Genomic DNA, 12,461 nt, shown 5'->3' with positions numbered 1-12,461 from the left:
AATTTTTTCTTTCTCCTTTTTGCATTGATTGATCTATTCGCATTCCTGGCAGCCTTTCGCATGTTTCACTGGACATTGCTGTGCCCAGAGAAAGTGGTCAAACAAGTGGCAGGGCGTATGAGGTGGAAATGTGTCAATGTCCACAAGGATACAAGGGTTTATCGTGTGAGGATTGCGCACAAGGGTACATGAGAAGTGATCAGGGGCTCTATCTTGGACTCTGTGAACCATGCCAATGTAATGGACATTCCAATGATTGCGATCCCATCACTGGAGTTTGCATTGTAAGTTTTTCGATTCATTTGGAGTTTGTTGGGATTGCTAAAGAGAGAATTGAAGGATTTTTTCTTGTAGAAAATTTCCTTTTAAATAATAAATTAAACGTTTCTTTTTTCTTGTACGCAGAACTGCGAACACAACACGAAGGGTGATAACTGCGAATTGTGCATTGATGGTCGTGGAAATGCAACAGGTGGCACCCCATACGATTGTACGGGTAGTAGTGATCTCACAGGATGCGATCAATGCGACAGCCGGGGCTTTGTGTCGTGCAGCAACAATCAGTGTCAGTGTAAGAGTAATGTAATTGGTGGGCCGTGTGATCGCTGCCGTCCGGGAACGTTTGATTTGCAAACAGAAAATCCCGAAGGGTGCACCAGTTGTTTCTGCTTCGGTGCCTCAGACACATGTGCGGCGTCACGGCTCTACCGCGAGGAAATTCCAATGATTATATTCAGTGATCACTTCCGCATTACACTGAATGAGAATCAACTTATTGCCGATCATGAGGAATTAGCCACGGATATCCCCACGAATACTGTGTCGTATCAAGTGTTAGACGATCGTACATTGTACTGGAGTCTCCCATCGCAATTTATTGGGAATCAAATTCACTCGTATGGTGGTACGTTGTCCTACAAACTAAGTACTGAAGATCGGGGGGATTATGTGAGGGATAGTGATGTAATTATTCGCGGGAATGGCCTAACATTGACATGGCAGAATGACAATGAAGATCACTCATCGGTGGTTGTGCCATTCATTGCGGGTGCCTGGATGAATGGCTATCAGTATGCCACGCGTGAAGATATCCTCACGGCATTGGCTAATTTGGAATTCATTCTCGTTCGTGCCACAACACATCAATCCACAACATCCACACACATTAGCGATATTATCCTCCAGACGGCTGTTACGCAGCGCACAGTTCTCGGTACAGCGGATCACATTGAGGTGTGTCGCTGCCCACCTGGGTACACGGGATCCAGCTGTGAGTCTTGCGATGTGATGCACTATCGCGAAACAGTCCAAGGTGGACGTCCGGGTGTTTGTCGTCGATGCCCATGCTCAGAGCATGCAGAATCCTGCAGTGAGGATGCCTACAGGCGTCTCACATGCCACTGCCTACCTGGGTACACGGGTGAGATGTGCGACATCCCCGAAGCCCCCGTGACACCCGATTCACCCACAATTTCCGTTGTGGTCACAGCACCAACGCTGCAAATTGTGGAAGTTGGTCAGACGGTGTATATCAACTGCACGGGTCGTCATGTGATCTCCAACCTTCCAATTGTGGTGCGTTGGTTTAAGCTCGATGGACGCCTATCGGAGCGTGCTCATACCGATCGTGGTACCCTTGTCATCACCAATACACAAGTTGACGACAGCGGCGTGTACGTGTGTCGCGGCGAGAAGGGTGAGGAAGTTGTGGAGCAACGTGTCTCCATCACTGTTAGCTACTCACGTCGCCCAGAGGTGAATTTCTACCCATCGAGTCTCGATGTGGAGGAGTACACCACGGCTCAGGTGACGTGTGAAGCAACAGGATCACCCCCACCGATAATTGTGTGGGAGCGAATTGATGCTCTTGGTAGGAGTACTGTATTGTTGACACCTGAGAATTCCGGAGTTTTGCGCTTTGGGTCAATTCGCAAGGCTGATGAGGGACAATACAGGTGTACGGCAAGGAATAAGGATGGTGAAGATAGCAAGACACTCATTGTGCGTGTACGTGAGCAGGCGGTCTACCCACCACCAATCACGGAAATTTCCATCATCCCACAAAGCTACACGGGACGTCCCGGAGATAGTGTGGAGTTCCGTTGTATTGGTGATGGACAAATCTCCTGGCGCAAGGAGTACACTATGTGGCTGCCACCGAGTGCCATTGTCAGGGGTCACATTTTGAGCATTGAGAATGCACGTGAGGATGACTCTGGGCAGTACGTTTGCACGGCATTGCACCCGACAGGGCAGCAATTCACAACAGTAGCCAATTTGACGATTATTGAACACGAAGCAAGATCCTACCCGAAGATTCGTCCACTGGAGCAGAGTCATCTGCTCATTGAGAATGCAGATCTCTACTTGGCATGCGATGCAACCGGAAGTCCTCTGCCAACCGTTAAATGGACAAAATTGCACGATGCCTTCGACCCGAATGTCCAACAAATTGGGAATCAGCTGCGTATTTTGGGTGCCAAGCAGTACAACAGGGGTGTTTATGTCTGCGTAGCGGAGAATTCCGAAGGAACTGATCAGATCAGCACCATCATTGAGATTGACCGTAAGTCAGAGAATTTTATTTGAATTTATTGCTTTTTATTACCTTTTAGGTATCCTTTTTAACCTAATTAACTTAATTGTCTTTAACACCATGCTTCCAAGAGAACAATGGAGAAAAATTAGGTTTGTTCTAATTCAATTAATAATTTTTTCTCGTGGAAATTCTTTTAGAAATATCTGGAAGGAAATTGCAAAGAAAGTTTCTTCTATATGTTGCTTTAAAAGATTCATTCTAAGCAATTAAAAGAATGTTTTAATAATTTCTAATTTTTACATTTTTGTAGTAAATTTTATTTTTTTATACTAAAAGAAATTATTTAATTTTGGTTTACAAACAGATGTGCTTAAATTAGTTTTTAACGACTAATAATGTAAAAGAAAATCAGAGGCTTTTTTTTTAAGTATTACAATTTATTTAAAGAAATTCTCTTAATAACTATAAATATATAGCTATAACTCAATAAAGATACCATTCCCATCTTTTGGAAATAAGTTCCTTGGTTATCTGAGGAGGTTGTGTAAAAATTTCAGCTCAATCCGACCACCACAAGAAAAGTTATTAAGAAAAATGTAGAAGAAGGGAATTCAAAAATTGGTGTAACGGTCATGCTGCGGAAAATTTCTTAGAGCATAAACAACATAAAACATAATTAGAAGCATCTAAATGTGCAAAACAATCCATTTATCACGTTACGGGAAGTGAGGGAAATGTGGGGAAGAGTGAAAAAAAAATAGCAGTTGGGGTTAACTTTCTTGGCAAATTTCTCAAGAAGAAATTGTGAAAAATGAGTGAAAAATGTTTTTCCCTAATATCTCCTTCTAAGTGTTTTAGGGTAGCGAATTTGTGGTGCAGGGTGCAAGAGGACTATATAAGGAATCTATAAGCACTAACCCGACAACTCCAGGTTGTATAGTTTGCGAGAAAATTGGCCTTCTTTTTGGGGTCGTTTAACGACCTCACCTTCGCATTCTACGTAACTACCAAGGCCTCCGCATTCCAAAGGTTAATTTAATTCATTGGTTTTCTTCCATAAGTAATTAAGATTTTATAAGGTTCCTGGGGTGTTTCTTGTGAATCATTTTTAAATACATTTAGTGATTTTGCAATTTCAATTTGTTCTTGTAGAAGATCCCTTCTATCCTCTTCTGTTAAGTTAGCTGAATATATTGGCAGGCTGTCCATGAAAGCTGCAAAAAAAAATCATTGAAAGTCATTCTGGAGTTGTCAAAGAAATGTCAAATAGACATGTCAAAATAATTTACCTTCAAATTTCTCCTCAGATTCAAATTGAACGTAGCCATCTTGCAAATAGATTTCAATATCCTCAAATCCAATGGATTTCATGAATCCTTCAGCAGTTCCCACGGGATCTGAATCATTCCAGAAGGGAAAAATTAAGATTTCCCTCAGATCCTTTAGCTTCTCCCGCCATTTTGTTGTGTCAGCAAGTTGAAATAATGGCTGAATAACAGGACTCGTTGTTACTTGCATTATCCAACAATCTCCCCCTGGTGCAAGGAGATCAAAAACATTTTTGAATGCATTTTCCTGATCAGCTATGTACATGAAGCACAATGTGGAGAAGATTCGATCAAAAGATTCCTTTTGGGCATCATTAGGAGTTTCTCGAATGTCCATTTGCACGAAACTAACGTGCTCAACACCGAGGAATTCTTTTTCAGCCACTTGAAGCATTTCAGGTGATAAATCACCACACACAAGCTCCTCAAAGTCATGAGGTAGCAATGGGAAGAAACATTGATGTGTTACGTCACCAGGACCACATCCAATATCAAGGACGCGTTCCCTTCCGCGCCATTTTAGCATTCCGCCATAATCAGCAAGAGCAAAATTAACTACTTTCACACGAAAATCACTTGAATCTTGATATTTTTCAACACTATATTGCATTTTATTCATTTATTTGAGGAGAATTCGCACCGAACTTTACTCTTCAATCACAAAATCACAACTGAATTTAATTATAGATATGTTTCTACACAAATGATCTCTAAAAACGATAAAAATCACAGAGAAAAGATAATAAAAAATGACCCCGTTTTGCAAAAATAAAAAGTTTCACTAATTAATGACTTTTAATTATAACTTTGCACAGAGCGACAAGCACCAATAGTGGAGCTACATCCAAAGGGGCCACAGACCATTCGTATTGGTGAATCAGCAATGCTAAGTTGTCGCAGTGTTGCCGGAATACCAACACCAGTGGTACGATGGGTACGTTTGGACAATAAGCCATTGCCATTGAATGTGGATGACAAATATCCTGGGACAATCATCATAAGGAATGCCGCAATTGAAGATGGTGGTTCGTACCAATGTATTGGGGAGAATATTGCAGGAAGTACATCAGCTACGGCTGTCTTGAATGTCCATCAACCACCTGAGGTGACAATTGAGCCAGCCATGGACACATTGGAGGTCACCGAAGGTGATGAATTGACACTCACATGCCGTGCAATTGGCTTCCCAGCGCCAACGGTTCAGTGGATTGCCCCAAATATGGGGGCACCGAATCATTTTGGCGCAAGACCATCCCAGAGGAGTCCTGTTGTGATACAGAAGTTCGAAGTGAAACCCAATGATGCTGGAATGTATAGATGTTTGGCAAATAGCTCAGCTGGGCAGGATGAGCACTTTATCCGGGTTATTGTGAAGGGGAAGCGTGGTGATGTTGGACCCCATGATCGTGACTATCCGGGACATTCGGGCTCCATCTACCCGCAAGATCCATCGAGGATTCGTCCCGGTGAAGGGGATACTGCTCATCATACCTACACCGTGAACGTGGGTCAAAGGGCACAGCTATCGTGTGAGGTTGAAGGTAAGCTCGCTGATTTCTTCAATTATTCTTTACTTGTTTGTTATTAATGCCATTATTTTTCCTAAAGATTCCTATCGCATGACAACGTGGCGTCGTACGGATGGCTACCCATTGCCACATAGTGCAAACCTAACTGGTGGCACACTCGTGATTGAACGCACGGAACCCGATGCAGCAGGAACGTATGAATGTGTAATGCTGGACACAGAGGTGCCATTTATCATTGCACTCACTCAAGTTGTCGTCTTGGACGTGCCAATGATCACCTTTTCACCCGCAATGCCGATTGTCGTGAAATCCGGAGAGAATGTTGTGATTTTCTGCAATGCAACGGGTGAGGGACCCATTCAGGTGTTCTGGCATGGTATCAACTACACCCCACTCCCACATACGGTACGCGGTGAAGGACCCCACCTTCTCTTTGCACCCATTACACAAAGGGATGCTGGGAAGTACTACTGCACAGCTACCAATGTCAATGGGAATGTGACCAAAGCTGCTGAAGTCATTGTTAATAGTGAGTTGAACCTTTTCTTGTATTAATTAACTTCATTGCCATTATCTCAAGCATTGAATTCATTGAACAGGAATTCAATAGACGCAACACCACGACAACAAAAAACGAAAGATTTCAATGCCGCAATAGAAAAAATCCTTTAAAATTGAGAAAATTTTCCAACTAAAACAAAATTTTTCCAACTTTGTGCTTCTAGGAAATGAAATTGTGGATCGCCAACCGATGTATGATCAAGTTCAGGAAGTCTATGAGGGTGACAAGGTGACACTGGACTGCCATGTACCGGATCAGATGCGCATGCAGGGAATACAGTTTATGTGGCGTCGAGAAAATGGTCAAATCTCACCCAATGCCCACTACCACGATGGCCGCCTCACGTTGCGTGACATTCACACCAGTGATGCCGGAAGGTACATTTGTGAGATGCTCCTGCCCAATCAGAGTATCACGCAGAGTTACGTTGATGTGAGGATTAAGAGTGAGTATCGACGGAGGCGTCATAGGCCACACAGGGAGTACCCCATTAGGAATCCCGGTGGGTATTAAAGGTGGTATATGACAATGGGGTGCTTCCCTGCCCCCCGTGGTATGTGCCATCAACAATAAACTGCCCATTATTCTGCCCTAATTAATGTTCTTCTTTTATAAAACAAACAAAAAATAATCAACAAAACAACTAATTTTTGCGCATTTTCTCAATTTTTACCTTTATAATTATTTCACTTTTTCTTCTTTTTTTAAATATAATTCCCTACGATTTTATTTTTAATATATTTTTTTTATAATTTTGCTTCTCTCTTATAAAAAAAAAGTGATTTAGTAGAGAAAACATATTCAGGCGAAAGAAATCGTGGAGAAAATAAAATATTAAAGAGCAATATTTTTGTTTTTTTTTTATTTCGTTTTTTTTCTATTTTCAATTATTTGTGTTTTCTTTTATTAATTAATTTTTTTTTAGTTTTTTTCAGCGTTACAAAATGCAGTGAAGAGGTGAAAAATTTTGAGATTTTCTCCCCCGATGCTCTAGTGTACAAAAGGAGTTTATTCGTATTTGTATAGAAAATTTTTTAGTGAGGAAAATATGGGACACGCGTAATATTTTTGAGAAGAAAAAAAACTAAAGAAAACACACTATTTTCCACTCTGAAATCAACTGAAGAAAGTCAATCAGGATTTGTCCAAAAAATTCCAAAAATGACGTTATCACTGTGTTTTTGTCCCCTTGATCGTGTAAAACTTTTGCGCTAATGTTTCGTGTATGGTTCTTGAGTGAGTTATGGGATAGCCAGATAGTTTTGAAACACTCCTAGATGGGAGCTAAACTAAACTAAATTAAAAACCAAATGGAAAAGAGGGAAAACTTAAAAAAAAAAAAACTTTTGGAGAACAAAGATTTGTTTTCAATAATGGAAATACTAAATTTTAGTCAATATTGCATTTCATTTGAAATATTGGTTTGTCCAATATTTACATGGATTTGTAGCCTAAGATATTCACATAAATTCAGTACAATTTTGATTTTTTGTCTCATTCTTCCCCATTGAATGTAATGGTAAAAATGGTAGGTTAGAAATCCGGATAAATATTGGACAAACCAATACATTCATTTTGCGAGAAATCCAACAATTTTTTTTATTCTTTTGTTTAAAAATTGGCTGGAAATTGCTTCTGAAACTACCCGCGTTTGCAAAATGATTTAAATGTAATAAAAAAAACACTGATGACGTCATTGGCTAGATTTCTCAACAAATCTTTGCCTGCTTATTACAGCTGTTTTCACCGGAAGTCTCTGACGATTTCTAATTTGTTTTTCTTTTTGTTGTCTACAAGATTACAAATGTGTCGCAATTTTCTTCTCTAATAACTTTTCCTATGTAGAGGCGAATAAACTCCTTTTCTTTAAAAAAAAAATTCATATTTTTTCCTTGAAATATTTTCTCGGGAAATTCTTGCAAATCTTAAAGTAAATGAGAAAGAAGAAGAAATGAAATAATTTGGCTGATTTCCATGGACAGAACTGCAGCTGGATTTTTCAGCTCAACTAGAGGGGAATGGCTTCATTGAGCTGGACTATTTCACAGTTGGACCCAATAGTTCTGTGCAGCATGAAACAGCACTTGCCGTCATCTTCTCCACCACAGCACCCAATGGCTTGCTCCTCTGGCATGGTCAGAAGTCAACTGCTGCTGTCCCGCGGGGGGATTTTGTTGCTCTGGCAGCAAATGGTGGGTACTTGGAGTTTGTTTTTCGTCTCGACGGCCAAGAGGCGCGGATCCGTAATGGGGTGGTGCGCATTGACGACGGACAACCGCATGTGGCAATTCTCAAGCGAGCTGCCAATCAGGGCAGCTTAGAGTTGGACAACTACATTGACTATGGCGAAACACGTGCTAGTTCGCGTTCTATGCACCTACCTGGACACATTCACATTGGGGGCATTCCGAAGGCGTCAAATCTCACCGGAGGACGCTACCGGGAATCCTTTAGTGGGTGCATTCACGTTGTTCAGGACATCACACGTGGCCCCATTAATTTTGGTGTCTTTGCAGTGAATGCTGAGAACGTTCACAGCTGTGCTCAGTGAGTTGATTTTAGCTGTTTCTTCAATGATTTTTTTTAAACTAATCTTCAATAAACTTTCCCCCCATAGCCCTTCGTGGACTTCGTCATCGTTGGTATTTAGTGAAGTGGAAAATCTTCTGAATGGTGCTCTAGGTGGGGGTGCATCCAGCGATGTTTTCAACCACAATTTTGATGAAATTAATGAACCACCTCCAGTACACATCATCTACCCCCGACCCGCCATCAATAACAATGGCGTTCCTATGCTCATATCACACATCACCCTCATCCTGGCAATGTTGACCATTGCAATGGGTACTCCAACGTGAAACATCCATCCCCCCCCCCCTAATTAACCTCTTAGATAGTATAAAGTAACAAACAAACAAAAATTGTAAAAAGTTTTCTAAGCTCGACTGCGATAAGGAGTTGGATGATGAGGATGCGTGTTTAGTTCAATTCTGTGAGATCTCTTTAGCATTGATTTTCTCAGTGCTCTCTTGTTCTGTCGTTAATTTGAAATTTTAGCATTCTCTAAAATTTCCGTAGAGAATTTTCATATTAAGAAAAAATCATACACATTTTTTATTACTTGTGTAAGCCAAATGTATAAAAATAAGGTTCAAATAAAAAAAATATGAAAAAGTTCATTTTTTAATTAACAATAGTTTGACTTGGCAAGTTTTTTATCGGGGTAAAATGGAGAAGTTTAAGAATATCATTTTGGCCATTTTGGTAAATTTAATAAAGTGATTTTATTCTGTAACGATTTAACACTTGGAGGACACGAATTTCTAACCCCAAACTTTGAGCTTAAATTTTGGTCTCTTGGGAAAATTGTTGGAATTGACATATTTTTAATGTTTTCATTTTTCTTGAGGTTTTTCTTAAACCTGGTTTTCCGATGTTGGTTACATTTGTAGCCTAATTATTTAAGTGTAAGAAAGTTACTTTCCGCCATCTTAGATGCGACGCAATCTTGTGATTTTCCGACTTTTCCACAGATTGCCCTAAAACAAAAAGGTAGGTTTTTCTCAGGATCTACTGGATGGATTTTGATGGAGTAAAAAGCAAATGAAAGAGGAAATACCAATGCAGATTTTGATGTACCAGAATTTTGAATTTCCATTCTCTGGCTGAGAAAAGTGGAAAAATGTGATTAGTGTTTAGATAATAATAAATAAAATAAAATAACAATATTATGATGAAGTCCTATAGACTTAACATTTATAAACTTGCTCTCTATTCAATGGAATTTAAGATTTATTTTTAATCAGATTCAAGTTCTTTTATCAGAAAATCTTACATGTTTTCCAGGACAACTCAGGAAAATCTAAATCAGGCTTAAAAATTTTAAGTCAAACTAAAAAAAACTGACTTTTCTGTTGAATAGATTTTAATCTTATGGCGGTTTAAAAAAGTCGAATTGGCAACGATTACCAGTTTTGTCCTCCTGTGTTAATGGAGAAAAGCCCTCTTATGTAAGTAGCCTGCTAAAGAGAATATCAGTCGTACAGAAATTGAGTTCGGCTTAGTCCATTTCATACGTTTCTTAAGCTTGACTAAAGTTTAAAATTTTTCTTTTAAAATTTAAAGATTAAGTTCGGCTGAAGTGGGGCTGAAGGGGCTGAATGTGTGTTTGGATGATTTTCTTTTCTGAATTTAGATGCGTCAAAACGGTTAGTCTTTGGGCATGAAAATTGGAAGATATCAACCAGACTTAACATCGAAAAACTTAGACCTACCTCTAACTTAGGCGAAGCTTTAAGAATTTAGGCCTAGCCTTATAAAATTTAGATTAACGACTGCAGATAATGTTGAACTTCAATTTATTCGGCATTGCAGTCGAGAGGAAAATAAAAATGCGACTTTTTATGCTTCAGCCTAATAAACTTAACTTTGCCTAGAAAAAAAAAACTTAAAACTGGTTTGAGAAAATTTAAGCTTAGCTTTCAAAAGCTAAAGCCGAATTTACTAGAAAATTTTATCTTATATCTTGATTATAATAATCACCAAAATTCATTTAAAATCTACTTGAATCCTTTCAGTCTTTAAGGGTTAATGTGCAATAAAACGTTTAGGTACGTACCTTAAATATTAAAAGAGGTTTACATAGTTTACTTACTTTTTCAGATGAGCGCTACATCAATTTTTTTTCCAAGTTTATCAATGATCTCTAGAAGGAGCCTCCTCATCTTCACAACAGATTCCGTGAAAGACGATCGAAAATAATGAAACGGATAAACGTTATTTTATTGCATTATTATTCTTGTTTTTAATTAATAACTAAAGTGAAATATAAATATTTTATGTCATTAATCATAATCTTATACTTTTTTGTTGGGTTTTTCTCATCTTTTTAAACATCTTTAAATTACTTTCCTTGTTCTTTTGTTTTCATTTTTTTTAATTCTTTATATACAGAGATAAGAAAAAAATTGTTTTTTCCCGACACTTGTTTTTTTTCTTGCTCCATGTCAACCTTTTTCCACCATCATCATCATCTCGCCTTAACTACGGATATCCTAATTGTTTTAATTTTTTTTCGTGTATATGCCTTTTTTATTTTTATTTTTTTTGCCTCGGTTTTTCATGGGAAATTTCTCATATTGTGTTTTTTCAAATTGTAAAATGTAATAAGATGTTTTGCGTCTACGAGTCACAATTATCTATAATTTATTTAGTTACTATTTTTTCTTTTCTTTTATTTAGATTAGTGTAGATTTTTTCCATTACAGAGAAGTTAAAGATTCTATGATGCTTTTTTTTTTTTTTAAATATTCTGTCAAAGTTGTTTTTTCTCAATGAAATATAATATATAGTGTAGGTAGAGAGAAGCTACAGGATAAAATTCTTTTCTTTTTTTTCTTCTTCTAATTAAAGGGAAAGAAAAAATTAGAAAAATTGGTCAGAAAGTTGGAAAGTTTTTTTTTTTTAAATTTAAGTTCAAAATCTTTGCTGTGAACTGAATAAAGTGCTTAAAAATAAATACTTAATTTTTTTATTCAGAATTTTATTTTATTTTTAAATAAACACTCATGTAGGTAATTTAGCAAAAGTGTGGTGTTCTTATTGAATTTTTAAATTCTTTTTGAATGTTTGTTCTTCTGTCTTTAATTCTTTCATGCAAAAATGCGTGCATAATCAACATTTTTTTATTTTAATATGTCTTCGTGTCACCAAAAAGGCTCATTTTCAAGAAGGAATCTCACCGAATTTTTTTCTCATTAATATAAATTTTTAACTTTGCATTGCAATCCCTCTTTTTTCAATCAGTGCGAATTTTTATTGATATTTATTCTCTTCATTTGTTTATCTTTAGTAAAAACATTGAGATGTATTGTTCTAACGTTCTTCTATAAAATACAGAAAAAATCTTTCAGATATACTTTTTTTTTAAACTTTTTAACTAAAACTTTCCAATATTAGAATTGGATTCGGTTTTCTCCTTTCTTTTTAATAGTTATAAAATTTTCATTCTACGTGTGTAAATTTCATTATGAATTTACTTTGCAGATTTTTTCCTATTTTTTTTTTAACAATTTTTTATTTAAAATCTACCAAATGGGCGTGATTGGGTTAAGTATTAATTTTTAGGATTTATTCAATTAACATAGGAAACATCAATTGAGAGTAAATGAGAGGAAAAACCAAGAAAATTATCCAAAATGTTGTGATTTATTATTCTTTTCTTTATTTTCATGATATTTGGGATCGATTCTACCAAAAAGATTTTTTCTTTTATTGCAATTCGTCAGTATTTAGATTTTTGGTATTGCGTCGTATTCAGCAATCAGGAAATACTTGAACTTACAGAAGAAATTCTTAAAATTTCAAGAATCTCTTGGTCACTGAATAATCGACCATTTTGTGTTAAAAATCTTGAAATTTTGTTTGAAAGTTTGTGTTATTTCTTTAGTCGTTTAGCAAAAGGAAAATCACTATTCTGAAAAGTATTAACATTTCTTTCTTTT

General features: G+C 37.4%; 3 protein-coding genes across 10 annotated transcripts in view; 2 read left to right on the top strand and 1 right to left on the bottom strand.

The window, feature by feature from the left end:
• LOC129796373 (basement membrane-specific heparan sulfate proteoglycan core protein) overlaps window positions 1-6,803 on the top strand; it is a 28,170-nt gene extending 21,367 nt beyond the window's left edge. For all 7 annotated transcript variants that reach the window (XM_055838242.1, XM_055838243.1, XM_055838241.1 and 4 more), the window contains 5 exons: window positions 53-284; window positions 406-2,566; window positions 4,683-5,408; window positions 5,476-5,925; window positions 6,122-6,803. In XM_055838242.1, the coding sequence (XP_055694217.1) occupies window positions 53-284; window positions 406-2,566; window positions 4,683-5,408; window positions 5,476-5,925; window positions 6,122-6,471 (3,919 nt within the window). In that variant the 3' untranslated portion in view covers window positions 6,472-6,803. The remainder of the gene's footprint in view (window positions 1-52; window positions 285-405; window positions 2,567-4,682; window positions 5,409-5,475; window positions 5,926-6,121) is intronic.
• On the bottom strand, window positions 3,072-4,539 carry LOC129796379 (juvenile hormone acid O-methyltransferase-like). The gene is made up of 2 exons (XM_055838254.1): window positions 3,829-4,539; window positions 3,072-3,753 (listed from the first exon to the last, which is right to left on the bottom strand). Exons 1-2 carry the CDS (start codon window positions 4,484-4,486, stop codon window positions 3,575-3,577), a joined length of 837 nt encoding a protein of 278 aa, XP_055694229.1. The 5' UTR covers window positions 4,487-4,539; the 3' UTR covers window positions 3,072-3,574.
• A 128-nt stretch (window positions 6,804-6,931) lies between the features above and the next one.
• On the top strand, window positions 6,932-9,123 carry LOC129796381 (uncharacterized). 2 transcript variants are annotated; one of them, XM_055838257.1, is made up of 3 exons: window positions 6,932-7,799; window positions 7,941-8,505; window positions 8,576-9,122. In XM_055838257.1, exons 2-3 carry the CDS (start codon window positions 8,330-8,332, stop codon window positions 8,814-8,816), a joined length of 417 nt encoding a protein of 138 aa, XP_055694232.1. In that variant the 5' UTR covers window positions 6,932-7,799; window positions 7,941-8,329; the 3' UTR covers window positions 8,817-9,122. The 2 variants fall into 2 exon arrangements, with proteins under 2 accessions (XP_055694232.1, XP_055694233.1); XM_055838258.1 differs by having other exon boundaries at window positions 6,932-8,505; window positions 8,576-9,123.
• Window positions 9,124-12,461: the final 3,338 nt, after the last annotated feature.

Source organism: Lutzomyia longipalpis, chromosome 4 (assembly GCF_024334085.1).
Source record: "Lutzomyia longipalpis isolate SR_M1_2022 chromosome 4, ASM2433408v1".
Taxonomy (NCBI): Eukaryota; Metazoa; Arthropoda; class Insecta; order Diptera; family Psychodidae; genus Lutzomyia; species Lutzomyia longipalpis.
This window is presented reverse-complemented; position numbering and strand designations above follow the sequence as displayed.